General features: G+C 35.1%; 1 protein-coding gene across 2 annotated transcripts in view; it reads right to left on the reverse strand.

Annotated features, from left to right (window-relative positions):
* Positions 1-373: 373 nt before the first annotated feature.
* The window catches only part of DARS (aspartyl-tRNA synthetase), a 77,653-nt gene continuing 61,224 nt past the window's right edge, over positions 374-16,802 (reverse strand). The window contains exons 10-16 of one of the 2 annotated variants that reach the window (XM_008060783.2): positions 14,402-14,549; positions 10,993-11,139; positions 9,754-9,796; positions 7,621-7,701; positions 6,469-6,580; positions 6,217-6,288; positions 374-937 (exon numbers count right to left, since the gene is read on the reverse strand). In XM_008060783.2, coding sequence (XP_008058974.1) covers positions 846-937; positions 6,217-6,288; positions 6,469-6,580; positions 7,621-7,701; positions 9,754-9,796; positions 10,993-11,139; positions 14,402-14,549 — 695 coding nt within the window. In that variant the 3' untranslated portion in view covers positions 374-845. The remainder of the gene's footprint in view (positions 938-6,216; positions 6,289-6,468; positions 6,581-7,620; positions 7,702-9,753; positions 9,797-10,992; positions 11,140-14,401; positions 14,550-16,802) is intronic. The other variant, XM_008060784.2, reaches the window with a different exon arrangement.

Consider the following 16,802-nt stretch of genomic DNA (forward strand, 5'->3'; position numbering starts at 1 on the left):
GTGTGTATTTTTTCTTTTCCCAAATTATATATCCCAAGAACCAGTTATAAAATCAGACTGCCACAAAGTTACACAAAAATAAATTATAATTAGCTTGAAATTTTTATTGAAATTCAGGTTTAGAATTTAATACAATACCATAGTACATATTTTCTAACCAGTATTTTCACCTACTTTACATAATTTCTGGGCATAATTTTTAAGAATTGATACTTTCTGGTTAATTTTCCATAACATGTCAATTATACATTCATTAAAATTTCAGATACCTCCCCCTTTTTTTTTTTTTTTTTTTTTTTTTTTTTTTAGAGACAAGGTCTAACTGTCACCCAGGCTGAAGTGCACTGGTGCGATCACAGCTCACTGAAGCCTCGAACTCCTGGGCTCAAACAATCCTTCTGCCTCAGCTTCCCAAAACACTGGAATTACAGGTGTGAGCAACTGTGCCTGGCTGCTTCCCCAATTATTCTTATTCCAATGCCACAGTTTTTAAAAAAAGTTCAAATATCAAAAATTTAAGACATTAATACTGTGGCCACTATAATGTAAAAAAGGAGGAAAAAACTGTACAATCTTAACTATTTAAAATTCTTGTTAACACTGTAGTAATGGAATATGAATTTTTAACATAACCATATGGATTTCTCATTAGAATATTTAAGCATTTCCTACTGAAGCATGTCCAAAGTTATAAAAATCTTCTCTTTTAAACTAAGTGATACTGAATTACTCCAAATATAAGTGGCACTTTAGATACAGCATTGATTCTGGTGCGTATTGTGAGTACTGAAGGTACAGCCTGATCAGCAGCAGGTTACTGGAAAGAATAACAAGTGTGGCTTTCTTCATGGAGTGAGTCGTTTAGGATCACGAGGGAACATGGAAGTCTGACGAACATTATGCAACCCCAGAAACAGCATCGTCACTCGTTCCAATCCTGGAGAAGACAAAATAATCATCAATTACCTCTCAGGGTCTTTCCTGTTTAGAACTACTAACATAATATCATTGTTCAATTACATACTTTTCCTTGTTAGGAAGGAAAATGACTACCTTTGAGTTTATCTAAAATTGAATGTTTTGAGTATTGATTCAGAAAGAAATGCTCATATATGTGAAAATCACTAAATAAGATATCCTTAAGTGGTATGGAGTCTGAAATGGGAACCAAAGAAATCTATATAATGCACAAAATCTAGGATTTCAGCAATTAAAAAACCAAAACAAAAGACATTCTAAGCCTGCATGTTTCAAATGATACCAGATTCTGATTAAGTAGTCCAGGATATGAGGATGAGAGCCATAAACTTGTTCAAGGAAGCTTATTAATTAAGAGAAATACCAACAATACAATTTTATTGTAATTCTATAGACATTTAATGTGGTGGGCCCTAGCATAAAAAGTGCTGGAGTACGTTATTATACTAAAAGTTTGGCCTGTAGAAAAGAGTAATTTTGGCATGTGGCTTAAATATTATGTTACTGATAAGAATTAAGACCAATAATACCTGAGAAGAGCAGAAGTAACAAATGAAACTTCTTATGTGCATTTCATCTATTTCACTAAGGTTTTAGAGAATTAATGTACCACACAGAGAAGGCAAGGTCAAAGAATATTTTTATATAGCAATGGCTTCTAATTTTAAATAGTTTAAATATAAAAAAGAGAACTAACATTTTTATTGCCATTCTTTACCAATGAAATCTGTAGATGAAAAATCGAGCCTGTATTATGGTGATCTAAGACTAATCTTTTTTTTTTTTTTTTTTTTTGAGTTGGAGTCTCACTCTGTCACCCAGACTGGAGTGCAGTGGCCGCTCCCGGTCACCGCAGCCTCACCCTGCTGGGCTCCGGCGATCCTTCCGCCTCAGCCTTCTGAGTAGCTGGAATTACAGGCGCGCGCTACCATGCCTGGCTAATTTTTTGATTTATTGCAGAGATGAGATCTCGCTGCCCAGGCAGGTCTCGAACCTGCGGGCTCAGGCAATCCATTCACCTCAGCCTCCCAAAGGCGCGGGATTACAGGCTGAGCCACCGAGCCTGGCTAAGACTAATCTTAAAAAAAACCCCAAACACCATATCTCATTGTTCTCTCAAATGTTAATGATCAAAAAACAGGTGGTATTTTGATAACTATTTAGGCTTCCTTCTTCATAATTAAGGTTAAAATTTTACAGTGTCAGTCACAGAAATTTATATAATATTTATGCAAAAATGCACATTACTCAATATTCTAAGAGAAAACAGTCCTAAATTTTCATAAAAATTTAAGCTATATGTTCAATGTAGCATTATAAAAGCAAAAGGCTGGTAATAATGTATAAGTTCATCAATAGGAAGCTGGTTAACAAGATTATGGTGTATCCTTTCAATGGATTCTATGTAGAGATGAAAAAAGAATGAAAAAGCTCCTTCCGTATTGATAAGCTATAAGCTACAAAATATATTAAGTAAAAAATATAAGGTACTAAATGGTTTATATAGTATCCTACAATTTGTGTAAAAATACTTAAAGAAATATGTGTATCTTTTTGTATATGCAGATTATTTTTGCAAAGGCAAGCAATTAAAAAACTGTGTTAAAATACATGTAACATAAAATTTACCATCTTAATCATTTTTAAGTATATAGTTTAGTGGTATTAAATACATTCATAGTGTTGTGCAACCATCAGCACCATCCTCTATAAATTAAAAAAAACCAAACTTATGTAATGACCTTTACTAGTGCTATTTTAAAATTTCCCCCCAGCTTTATTGAGGGATAATTGACAAATAAAAATTGGGTGTATTTATGGTGTACAATGTGATATTTGGATATGCTTCAGAAATGATTAAATCAAGCTAATACATCTATCACCTCACATACTTAATTTTTTTGTGGTTAGTACTTTAAAAATCTACTTAAAAATATAAAAGAGAGAGAGAGAGACTTACTCTGCCACCTAGGTGGGAGTGCTATAATGTCCAATCTTGGCTTACCGTAGCCTCCACCTCCTGGGCTCAAACAATCCTTCTGCCTCAGCCTCCCAAGTAGCTGGGACTACAAGCATGTACCACCACACTCAGTTAATTTTTAATTTAATTTTTTTTTTTTTTTTGTAGAGCTCTTGCTACATTACTCCTGGCTTCAAGCAATCCTCCTGCCTTGGCCTCCCAAAGAGCTAAGATTCATGTCTGAGCCATGGCACCTAGCCTAAAACTTTTAGCAACTTTCAAGTATACATTTTAACTGTAGTCACCATGCTGTACAGTAGCTTCCCAGAACTTTATTCATCCTAACTGAATCTTTATACCCTTTTACCAGTGTCTCCCCAACAACCATTCTACTGTTTCTCTGAGCTCAACTTTTTAGATATCACATATGAAAAGATCAAGCAGTATTTGTCTTTCTGTGCCTGGTTTAATTTGCTTAGCATTTTGTCCTCCAGGTTCATCCACATTGCTGCAAGTTGCAGGATTTCCTTATTTTTTAAAGGATGAACAGTATTTCAAAGTATATACACACAGGTTGACTCTGAAATGCTCCAAGTTCCAATTTTTTTTGCATGCCAACATGATGCTCAAAAAAAAAAAAAAAAGCAAAAAAGTTGATTGGAACATTTATTTCAGATTTCTGGATTTGGGATGCTCAACTGGTAAGCATATTGTAAATACTCCAAAATCTAAAAAAATTCCAAGTCAAACACACTATTTTTGATCCCATGCATTTTGAATAAGAAATCAACCTGTATTACATTTCTTTATCCATTTATTTATTCATTGATGGTCACTAAATTTTGGCTATTGTAAATAACATTGCAATTAACATGGGAGTGCACAGATCTCTTCGACATACTGACTTCATTTCCTATGGATATATAATGAGAAGCAAAACTGATGGATCATATGGTAGTTCTATTTTTAATTTTTTGAAGAATGGTCATCCTGTTTTTCATAATGGCTGTACCAATTTTACATTCCCAACAACTGTTTACAAACAAGGGTTCCATTTTCTCCACATCCTTACCAACGTTTATTATCCCTTGTCTTTTTGTAAAAGCCATTCTAACAGGTGTAAGGTGATTCTCTCACTCTGGTTTAAATGTCCATTTCCCTAATGATTAGTAATGTTGAGCATTTTTTCATATAACTGTTGGTAATTTGTATATCTTCTTTTACGAAATGTCTATTCAAGTCCTTTGCCCATTTTAAAACTAAGTTGTTTACTTGCTATTAAGTTGCATGAGTTCCTTATTTATTTTGGGCTTTAAGCCCTTATCAGATGTATGGTTGGCAAATATTTTCTCATTCCATACATTATCTCTTCATTTTGTTGACTGTTTCCTTTGCCGTGCATAAGTTTTAATTTTCATGCAATCCCGTTTGTCTATTTTTGCTTTTGTAGCCTGTGCTTTTTGGGTCATATCTAAAAAAAAAATCATTGCCAAGACAGATGTCAAGCTTGTTTCATATGTTTTACTCTCACAGTTTAACAGTTCCAGGTCTTATGTTTAAGTCTTTCATCTACTTTAACTCAATTTTTGTATATGGTGTGAAATAGGGTTCAATTTCATTATTTTGCATGTAGATATCCAGTTTTCCCAGCACCATTTACTGAAAAGATTGTTCTTTCTCCATTGTGTTAAGCACCTTTGTAGAATGAATTGACTGTAAATGTGTAGACTTATTTCTGGGCTCTCTATTCTGTTGGCCTACATGTTTGTTTTATATACCACACTGTTTTTACTTTTATAGCTTTACAGTGTATTTTGAAATCTGATAGTGTGGTGCCTCTAACTTTGTTATTTTGGCTCAAGACTGCTTTGGCTTTTGAGATCTTGTATGGTTTCACACAAATTTTAGAAGTTTTTTTTCTGTGAAAAATGTCACAGGAATTTTGATAAGGATAGCACTGATTTGCAGATTGCGTTGAGGAAGTATGAACACTGACAATACTAATTTTTCCAATTCATGAACACAAGACATATTTCCATTTATTTGTGTCTTCTTTAATTTCTTTCATCAATGTTTTATGGTTTTCAGTGTACTTATCTTTCACTTCCTTGGTTAAATCTATTTCTAAGTATTTTATTTTATTTTTTGATGCCAATGTAAACAGGATTGCTTTCTTTGTTTGACCCACTGATCCATTTTGAGTTAATTTTTGCATATGGTATTAGGTAAGGATCCGATTTCAATCTTTTGCAAGTGGATATCAGTTTTCTCTGCACCATTTATTGAAAAGACTGTCCTTCTACACTCTTTTAACTTGAAATTTTTTTGAGTTAAAGTCTCACTCTGTCGTCCAGACTAGCGTGCAGTGGCACGCTCCTGGCCACCACAGCCTCGAACTGCTGGACCTTGGCGATCCTTCCTCTCAGCCTTTCAAGTAGCTGGAACTACAGACATACGCCACCACGCCTGGCTAATTTCTTGATTTATTGTAGAGATGAGGTCTCGCCAAGTTGCCCAGGCGGGTCTCGAACCCGCGGGCTCAGGCAATCCACTCACCTCGGCCTCCCAAAGCGCGGGATTACAGGCTGAGCCACTGAGCCCGGCCTTAACTTGAAATTTTTATAAGTATATTATCTATTCTCCAAAAAATCCTAAAGCAAACAACAAATAAAAACTTCAACAAAACTACACATTCAAAATTCTATTTAAGAGTGTTTGACGGGGGCGGGATTGGCAGTAGTGGGGAAACTGCCAGAGTACCATATGATGAACATTTGTATACCTAATCCTGAATTGTACCCCACATATTTAAAACAAAAAATTAAAAGTAAAATTAAAAAAAAACTTAAAAAAAGAATGTTTGCTATGAACATCCAAAGATGAGTAAAATATTTACTCATTTAAAATTGCAGAGATGTTTCTTACATATACTATAGAAGTTGCCTTAAAGTCAATAAAATTTTATGTCAATAAAAATACTTAGCAGCTCTGAGCTAATTTAAGGTAGAGCTTTAGTATGGGCTAATGTGAATGAGCTCATGGTAGCAGAGAGAAAACAGGACACTCAACATATAAGACACTTGGCTTCTAAACTCTTAGGAGAAAAAGAATTGTTGGAACTTTATTACAATAGTATTTCAGAACATAAAAGTTAGCTGTTCATTTTGTCCCTTGGAAACAAATTTTCATAATTCACTTTTAAAAACTCTTAAAGTTTAAATTTGTATCCTATGTAGCACTTATGGACTTATTTGCAAGTAAAAAAAGAATATTATTACCAATGCCTCCACCAGCATGAGGAGGTGCTCCGAAGCGGAAGGAATCAATGTAAGCCTTAATTTTCTCCAAATCTACAAAAAGTCCCAAAAACAAAACAAAATTTATTATTTTATTTACCTTAAAAAAATCACAAAAGCAATGACTGTTCAATGAGGATTTTTAGAAAGACTGTTTCTGAGAAGTCTTTAAAATGTTTAAGGTGTGTTTTTTCCAGAACATACGTTCTCCCAAATATATTTGAAGTTGTTTACCAATTCCATGATGTAAAGCTCTCTCTGTCAGCAGTTGAGGATCATGTATTCTTTGAGCTCCTGACAATATTTCTTCTCCTCTCATGAACATATCATAAGAGTTGGACTGTTTCTACAGGAAAAACAGAAAACACCACTCTTCATGTGGCTATCATCTTATTTCCATTACACATATGTGGGAAAAAAAATCTGTTACACGAAGATTAAGTTTATTTTTTCCTATAATTAATGAGGCAGCCTTGCTCTCTAAAGTGGAATTAAACTCTTGTACTGAGGGTTGAACAATAACTTCTTATCTATGTCAGATTCTGTGCTCTTCTTCTCCCACACCCCCACCAACAACAAATCAGCACATCTAACTTTTAGGAAGTAGTGCTGATACTTTTTTCACTTTATTATCTGAAACGTTTTTAAGCGTGCTACTGATTTTTGAGTCACTTTTGGAACGTCAAGTTATCAACAAGTGTTAGTCTTTTTCAATTTTTTTTTTACTTTAAAGAAAATAAATTGAACATCAATTTAACGAAGCTTAACCTGTTCCTTATCAGGTATCTGATAGCAGCTGTTTTAACTTATTTCCCCTGTCTTTCAATAAAACAACTGTTCTCAAGGTGTGATTCCTGGACCAGTAGCTTCAGTATTACCTGAAACTTGTTAGAAATGCAAATTATCAGTCCCCACTCCAGATCAACTAATCAGAAATACAAGGGGTGGGGCCCAGCAATGTGTTTTAAAAAGCTCTTCAGGTGATTTGGATACACACAAAAGTTTAGACACCACTGCAATGGGAAGACAGTATAAGGCCACAAGACATTATATAGATTACATAAATTCTAGGTCAAGGATAATGACATAATAATTTGCTAAAGTATGCACATCTATTAGTACTATTTATCATTTAGATGATCTTTCTTCCTCATAAGTCTTCCAAAAAATGGCCAAGGAAAATGATTTTAACATAGGTTTTTAGGATTTTCTATAATATTAAAATTTTACAATATCATTTTGACTGAAGTGATAGACACCAGTAGTAATATATGTAACTTGTCTATCAAAACTGCAAATTATCAATGAAAACCATCATTCTCATTATACAATTTGACAAACAGTCACAATAGTTTTAAACAGGTTATTTAAAACCCAATTACTTACAGGATTTCTTGGGTCAGGCATGGTATAGAAAGGTCTTACAGCCAATGGATATTTATCAAGAATATAAAAATCCGTGTCATACTATAAAAAGAATAAATGCAGTTAAAATACATTTTTAAAAGGTAAAAATTGATAACACCCTGTGGTAATTTACTTTTTTATATGTAAATCTTTGTTCTTCTAAATCCAGTAATTATACTGTCTATACAATGAGGCTCTGCTTTTTTCAAGTACCAATTTGTATCCTATAGCATTTTGCCATGATGTCATAAATTCTTCCTATATCTAACTTGTAGGTGCTGTTTAGTATTCAATCATAGTTTAAATATTCATGTTTCCCTTCTTTTTGAAAACGTACCTTTTAAATTTCTCTTCCATGGTAAATTATGCTGTGATAAACATCTTTGATTTTCATTTTTCTCTTTGTTATTCTAGCTCATCTCATATGCATTGCATAAATGTTTTGTTAAATTATCTAAAATCCTGTTGGGTTTCTTTTCTTTTCTTTTTTCTTTTAGTTGGAGTCTCTCTCTGTCGCCCAGGTTGGAGTGCAGTAGCACACACACAGCCACCGCAACCTTGACCTGCTGGACTCAGGTTATCTTTCCACATCAGCCTTCCAAGTGACTGGAACTACAGATGCACATCACCCCGCCCAGCTAATTTTTTGATTTATTGTAGAGACGAGGTCTCACTAAGTTGCCCAGGCTGGTCTCGAACCCCAGGGCTCAGGCAAACCTCTCACCTCCACCTCCAAAAGTGCTGGGATTATAGGTGTGAGCCACCATGCCCAGCTCCTTTTGGGTTTTACAGAAACTATGTTAAGACGATAAATTATTTTGGGAAAAATGAACATCTTTTACAATATTCATCTTCAAAAAACCTGGATTATTATCCTAACAATTTAACCTTTTATTCAGATATATAAGTAAGATTTCATAATTTTCTGCAAGTGAAAACTACTATTGAAACAAATAACATTAACTTGAAATTATGACATTTTTGCTAAAACTGGAGATGAGAATATTAACAGTTGTAGTCAGCTGAGCAGTTTCAAGTGCAACCAGCAGGAGGAGCTCAAGGACTTTTTTCATTTTATTATACCATACTCATTGTTTTTTTTTTTTTTTTTTGAGTTGGAGTCTCACTCTGTTGCCCGGGCTGGAGTGCAGTGGCATGCTCATGGCCACCTTGGTGTCGACCTGCTGGGCTCCGGCGGTCCTTCTGCTTCAGTCTCAAGTAGCCGGAACTATAGGTGTGCCCTGCTAATTTTTTGATTTATTGTAGAGAGGAGGTCTCATCATGTTGCCTAGGCTGGTCTCGAACCCGTGGGCTCAGGCAATCCTCTTGCCTCAGCTTCCCAAAGTGCTGGGATTACAGGCTTGAGCCATCGCACTGGGCCTACCATTCTCATTTTTAAAAAGATACCTTACTAAGTTTGGCTTTTTCCTCTTTGAGTTTTAGTATGAGATAGGAAAGTAACTTTTATATAAGAGGCAGAAAGAAAGTTCATTCATCAAGTTTCATGAGACAGCAGGGGTATATAAATTAATTCTTTCTAAATAATTCTGAGGTCATTTCTAACTAATCGAACAATCTAACATGGGTATCATTTTTAGACTCCTCAGTACAACTTTCATTTGGGCAAGAGTGCGTCTGAATATTTTTCATTTTTCTAAAAAAAAATTTTTTTTTTTTGAGTTGGAGTCTCACTCTGTCACCCAGACTGGAGTACAGTGGCCGCTCCCGGCCACCGCAGCCTCGACCTGCTGGGCTCCGGCGATCCTTCCGCTTCAGCCTTCCGAGTAGCTGGAACTACAGGCGCACGCTACCACGCCTGGTTGATTTTTTGATTTATTGTAGAGATGAGGTCTCGCTGCCCAGGCGGGTCTTGAACCTGTGGGCTCAGGCAATCCACTCACCTCAGCCTCCCAAAGGCGCGGGATTACAGGCTGAGCCACCGAGCCCGGCTATTTTTCTAAAAATTTTTAAAAAAACATTGTCCCCCCCCGATTTTTATTTATCCTGAAGTCATACCATTCTAGGACGATTGTTCCCTCTGCAATTATTCTTTAGTAATAGGATATATATCAGATTTAGAAAAAGAAATTTAGCATGTAAAAAGAGTCCTACCTTTTCCTTTACCAAACGACCCAGCAGTTTTTCATTTGGTGTACTGAAAAAGAAACATGAAATCAGGTGTTCGAAGATCAAACAGCAACTTAAAAGAGTTTTAAACTAATAAGGCACTCCTGTTTGAAGTTCTCAAAGGATTAAAAAAATTCGACCAAAAAACTTTTCAAAAAGGTGAGTACTATTGAAAACCACTTATGAATGCACCTTGGTACAGTGACTTAGTGTTTAGCTGCTCAAATATTTAATTAAAGCCGTAAACAGAATTTAGCAATTCACTGATTCAGAAACATCATGGATAAGATAATTTCCTACAACTATATACAATAAAGTTCACTATACTAACAAGGGTTTGTCTTGCCATTAAGTGGTCTCCCCTTTTTGGTACTCTTTATCAAAGGGTTATAAAATAAAAATCAGTATTTCCACATTTTAAAAATGCAAATAAATATTTTAAATTCCTATATAAACTTACATAAATATTTTAAATTTCTACAGCCAAGAGATAGCTACTTTAGCTTCAATCTTACTTAAAAACAATTTCCACAATACTTAAAAGTATTGCCCAACTTCATAGAATTTATAATTTGTCTTAAAATGACACCTAGCAATACAGGAGATGCTTAAAACCTTATTTTTGTTGTTGTTGTTAAACAAAAATAAAGGTTTCGAATGAAATATGTTAAAAAAACCCTAAAAAAATGACAATACCATTCCCTTTCCCAACTGTAGATATATTGTACATGGTTAAAATAGCTTAACTAGGAACCCTTAAATAAAACAGAAGTAGATAGTAATTTTCAATCTTTATTACACTGCATAATCTGCTTCAAAATTGTAAGCTGTATGACCTGAATTCAGAGAATACTATTCAAATACTGAATATATTATATAATATGTATCATACTATATAGAATGGTGGTTTTCAAATAACTTATGGAGATGTTAACAGTTTTATGCTCCAGTGCGGTGTGGGGATAAATTTAGACTGTTGTCTGCTCTCTCTAACACCACTGATTTGGAAAGAGAAGTAACAACATACTAGATGATAAATCACAGGCAAAACTCCTCCAACTTTTCAAAGGGTTACAATATGGCGGGGAGGATGAAAAATTTTGTTTATAAACAAAATTACTAAGCCTTAGGCTCAGTGAAAAAAATCATTTAATCATATTTGCATTCTCTCCTACCTTAAGTCTAATTACTAAGGTTTTTACTAAGATTTCAAAAAAGACAAACCTCAGATCGTCTTCATCTCCCATTTCGATCCCAGCTTCTCTAAGCATAGCCAATGCTTCACAGTACTCCAGTCTTAGGGTTGGCTCCAAAAATTTGAATGGCTCACATGGGAATTGTTTATTTACTGTTTGAATTTCAGTCTGAAACCTGATTTAGTTAATAAAATGTGTGAGATGGTTCCCCCACAAGAGGTCACTGTGGCAATATACAAAATCATGATTTCAATCAGTATATAACCAGGAAAGCATTATCAAATTATTAAGATTAAAAGAGTATTTTTTTTGCTAAAGTATTTATACATGAAATGATAGCTGGGATTTGCTTCAAAATAATAGGGCATAAGGGAAGATGGGAAAAACAAAATTGGCCATGGTTTGACAAGGGTTGAAGCTGGGTGATAAGTACATGAGGCCTCATTAGGCTAGGGTCCATATTTTTGTATGTGTTTTGGAATTTTCCATAATTAATAGAGTTGACATATAAAGTATGTTTATAGTCTATATAGAAAGAAGTATCCTTTTTTTTTTGAATCAGGGTCTCATTCTGCTGCCCAGGCTGGAGGGCAGTAACATGATCACGGCTCACTGCAGCCTCAACCTCCTGGGCTCAGGCAATCCTTCCACCTCAGCCTCCCAAGTAGCTGGGACTACAGGTGCATGCCACCGTGCCCCACTAATTTTTTTCATTTTTTGTAGAGACAAGTTCTCACTATGTTGTCTAGGCCAGTCTTGAACTCCTGGACTCAAGCAATCCTCCCACTTAGACCTCACTTACAGGTATGACCCACTGTGCCCAGTAGAGAATTTATTTTCTAGAAATAAAAACAAGACTTTTTGATTGGTCTTAAAAGATTTTCATAAGAATAATAAAGCTTAACCACTGATTTATACAAATCTTGATACATAAGAAGGCTTAGAAGGAATTCACTAATTGATTTTTCCCCAATAACTGACTTTTAAATGGTTTTTCTTTGCTTTGGATATTAACTCCCATTCATATCTACCAATGGTATGAATTTCTATAGTATAGAAATATGACTATCAATATTTTAAAATACACATATATTATTCTTCTATAAGATACATACTAATGATAAATATGACAGAAGTCAGATAATCCAATATACAAGTAACACAAAAACTTAAATTCCAAATAATTTATAGAATGTAGAAAGAAAGCTTCTATGAAAAATTTATGAAATTGCCACTTTAAATCTATTTAAGATCAGTAGTAGCTGGGCTCGGTGGCTCAGCCTGTAATCCCGTGCCTTTGGGAGGCTGAGGTGAGTGGATTGCCTGAGCCCACGGGTTCGAGACCCACCTAGGCAGCGAGACCTCATCTCTACAATAAATAAAAAAAAAATCAGCTGGGTGTGGTAGCGCATGCCTGTAATTCCGGCTACTTGGAAGGCTGAAGGATCACCGGAGCCCAGTAGGTCGAGGCTGTGGTGGCCGGGAACGGCCACTGCACTCCAGTCTGGGCGACAGAGTGAGATTCCAACTCAAAAAAAAAAAAAAAAGAATCAATAGTAATGGTGTCCAAGTCTAATCTGTAAGCAGAGATTTGATTAATCCCAAAGGCTCAAATTGCTTGGTCTGTTGTTATAAAAATCTAGGCCAGGCGCAATGGCTCTCGCCTGTAATTGCAACACTTTGGGAGGCCTAAGTGGGAGAATTGCTTGAGCCCAGGAGTTCGAGACAAGACTGGACAACATAATGAGACTTCATCTCTACAAAAAAGCAAACAAAAAATTAGCTAGATGTGGTATCATGTCCCTGTAGTCCCAGCTACTTGGGAGGCTGAGGCAGAAGAATCACCTGAGTCCAGGAGTTCAAGGTTACAGGGAGCTGTGATCTTACCACTGCATTCCAGGCTGGGCAACAGAGTGAAACCCTGACTTAAAGAAAAAACAAAACCAAAAAACCATACACAAACAAAAAACCAAAAAGTAAAAAGCAAACAAACAGAAAAACTAAGTGGAAATTTCAAACTCTAATACTAAATAGATAAGCTATCAATATATTTAAAAAACAAGTTTCAGAAACTTTCTTGAATTACAAGTGTGAAAAGAAAATGAGAAAAGCTGTGTTCCTTCATTGTAGTTCCAAAGTACATTTTGTTCGTAAAAAAACATTATTAGTTGTTCCACAAACTATTTTAAAGTCGCTTAAAATAAACAGCATCAAAATATTTCAGAGGACAAAAGTGAAGAAAAAGGTTGTCTGCAATTAACTAGTCATTCAGGGTACAAAGCAATGCAGAGAATGCCTGGAAATACTGGTGTTTATGCTACAGTATTAGTACATAAGATCTCTGATTAATTTCCACATTCTTAAATTTATTTGTTGGTTTTGCAATGGAGGAAATAAAAATTTCTATTTTTGAACTCTTAAAACATCAATGAAGCATATAAAATACATCAACAATGAACAGTTAAATCAGTGGTCTTCAAATACAAATTTTAAATATGATTCTTCATTAGCTATTAAGATGCTAGATAAGTCTATTATAGCCTATCTAATACTTGAAATATAGCCACAAGTACAGAGAATGAAAAAAAAAAAAAAGACTCTTGATCAACCTTAACTTGTTTCCATAAAATCTTTTCATATTTGCTCCATGTTAAACATTCACAAGTTAATAACTTTCAATAACCTCTAGAGGAAAAACTATTTGCCAGTTTAGAGGGTGTACCTAAAATGGACATTTTACATTATTCAATTTTCTGAACATCTAGAATATGTCTAATATTTCTGTAAATGTTAATTCACCAGACTCAAATAGGTAAAAAGTTCCTTCAGTCTACTCATTTCTAATTTTTACTGAACACTCAATGTAAACATATACTGATTTAAGAAATAACCATATTTGGCACAAGTTTAATTTACATGTGGGCAGGTAAAGATCAGACATAAGTAGGCTGAAGGGATTTTTTATAATACTAAAAGATACTAATAATACTATTTTCACTTAATAGCTGAGGAAACTGAGGCACAGAGTTAGACAACCTGCACAAGACCCACACAGACAAGTAGCAGAACTGGGATCTGAACTCAGGCTATCTGGATACAGATGATTCCAAGCTCTTAACCACTCTCATACTACCTCCCAAATGCTTTATTTCTTGAGATATCAGTGTAAAGGAAAAAAACATAGGGTGTTCACAATGTGGTACATTTACCACCAAAATAGAGGTTAACTAGTTGAGGCCCCAACTGACTTGGATCCAGCACTATTTTGAATGTGGATTTTTCCTAATCAATTAAAATGATCATCTAATTGGTAAGTCTTTATATACATGCCCAATAGAAACTTAGTTTACATGTTTTAACTCAATAATTGTTTTTCTTTTTTTTAAAGAACTTAGATTTAAAATTAAGTTCATTCAAGTATGTAAAATACTCTTTACCTTTCTTGAAGTCCTTTGAATATTTGTACCAAGGTGTCAGCAATTTCTTCCATAACTTCATGGTAATGGTAATTAAAAGCCATTTCAATGTCCAAACCAACAAATTCAGTCAGATGTCTGTGGGTATTAGAATCTTCAGCTCTGAATACTGTGAAGTTAATAAAAGAAATAAACAGCAAATACTGTTGTAAATTTTGGATAAATTGGGATTTAAATACAAAATTGTATTTAGTAGGATTCCAGTGTTATGATTTTCTTATCATTATAGGGCTGGAAGGATCTTTGATAAGCCATCTGTTTCAGCATTCCCTTGGACAGCAATTTCATTACAAACTCCTGTAGTCATGTAGTAAAAGCTGTACCAGATGTAAATTAATAAATGAGGCTCACGAGAACCCATGGCAAACACAAGATTCCGATTACTTACTTCTCAACAAGTAAAAATAGATTCAATTACAACCAATATAGTAAGTTATTCTCAATTTTATTACAATCTGACTCAAACTAAATGAAACTGTACAAATGAAGTAACATTATCCACATTCCAGGCATTGACTAATTCCAGTTCTTATTATTCACAGTGCATTTTTCTCCCCTTTTAGGGTTCCTGACTCTGGCCCAGCTCAATGAATTGCAATGCTTCCCTAATGACTACTATAACAAGACATAAAATGACAAAAAGTCTAAAGCCTTTATGCTTTCACAATTCAGTCCTAACCTGTGTTTTCCACCCCTTCTTAACACTCGTCTCGTTTTTGTTTTCTCCTGTGGTCCCTGCTCTTCACCTACCCTACTTCTCTGACTAGAACGCCATCTTTGTTGTGTATATGTGGGGGAACCTAAAAAACCCAGGATTTATTTATCAAACATGGTATATTTATTAGTACATGTTTAAACTTCAGTCACTTTCAAAATACTCTTCATTCGATCGATACACCTATCGAGATTTTTTTTCCATTGCTAAAAACAGCTTTAGAATTCATCAGTTTTGATGTCTTTTAGTGCTTCTGTTGTTTTCTGTTTTACCTCTTCCACACTAGCAGGACATTTCCCTTTGAGGACTTTTTTCATCCAGGGAAACAACAAAAAAAGTCATTAGGGGTAAGATCGTGTATGGGGAGGATGTTTGGGGAGGATGGGGCATGGGGTTTGTGTCATTTTTGGTCAAAAACTGCTGAACACTCAGAGTGGTGTGAGTAGGTGTGCTCGTAAATCACCCATATTATGAAATGAGCAAATGCACTGAAAAAAAATTCACTGAAGCCAAATGCAGCCTCTCACAACAACGCTAGCTGGCACACTGATACCAATGGGTTCCTAGAACACTTAATTACCTAGCAGGGAAAGCCTGTACTACAAGGGGCTCCCCCTCCAAAATAATAATTACAGTTTTTTTTTTTTTTTGGTCCCTCCTTGTATCCTACTCAGTCTTTAAAGCACATTTCAATTTGAATTTTCTTTTACAGTGACTCTAGCAAACTGTTTTTTCCCTCTTTTTACACTTATATCTATGCTACATAATTTATATCACTTTGCTAATTATACAGCACAATCTGATTATTCACTGTGAAAATCTTTTGACTATTCCCTAAGGCTGATATGTATACATGTCTTATCCTATTGGGAGAAGATACAATGTTTATTCCCTTGTCACTCAAAGGGTGGTCTGCAAATCAACAGCATCAACAGTACCTGGGAGCTTATAAGAACTGCAGAATCTCAGGGCACTCCCCCAGATCTACTGATCACAATCCGTATTTTGTGGTTTTTTTTGAGTTGGAATCTCACTCGGTCACCCAAGCTGGAGTGCACTGGCACGCTCACAGCCACCGCAGCCTCAACCTGCTGAGCTCAGATGATCCTTCCGCCTCAGCTTTCCAGATAGTTGGAACTACAGGCACGTGCCACCATGCCCTGCTAATTTTTGATTTTATTGTAGAGATAAGGTCTTGCCAATTTGCCCAGTCTGGTCTCAAACCCACGGGCTCAGGCATCCTCTCACTTCGGCCTCCCAAAGTACAAAATTATAGGCGTGAGCCACCACACCCGGCCAAAAACTGCATTTTAACAAGATCCTCAGGTGATCTATGCACATGTTAATATTTGAGAACTGCTGATTGGTTCTTCTTTCATGTACATGGTACCTAGCACAAGGCTATATATGCAGCAGGTATTCAACAAATAACTCGTTAATAAACTTAGAAAATTAAACCCTTAATGATTTCACCTGTTTTTCAATTAGCAGGTATTTAGTTTTCATTATATAAAATAATCTGGTAAGTTTTTAAAAAATGATGTAAAGCTGGTTTTTTTGCTTATATTTCTAGCTTCATAAAAGAATTTGCCATATGATCACCCATGCTTGACTTTTAGCAAACAAATCTTAAAAACCATGTTAATA

This window comes from Carlito syrichta, unplaced genomic scaffold, assembly GCF_000164805.1.
Source record: "Carlito syrichta isolate Samal-C Ts95f unplaced genomic scaffold, Tarsius_syrichta-2.0.1 Scaffold304727, whole genome shotgun sequence".
Classification (NCBI taxonomy): domain Eukaryota; kingdom Metazoa; phylum Chordata; class Mammalia; order Primates; family Tarsiidae; genus Carlito; species Carlito syrichta.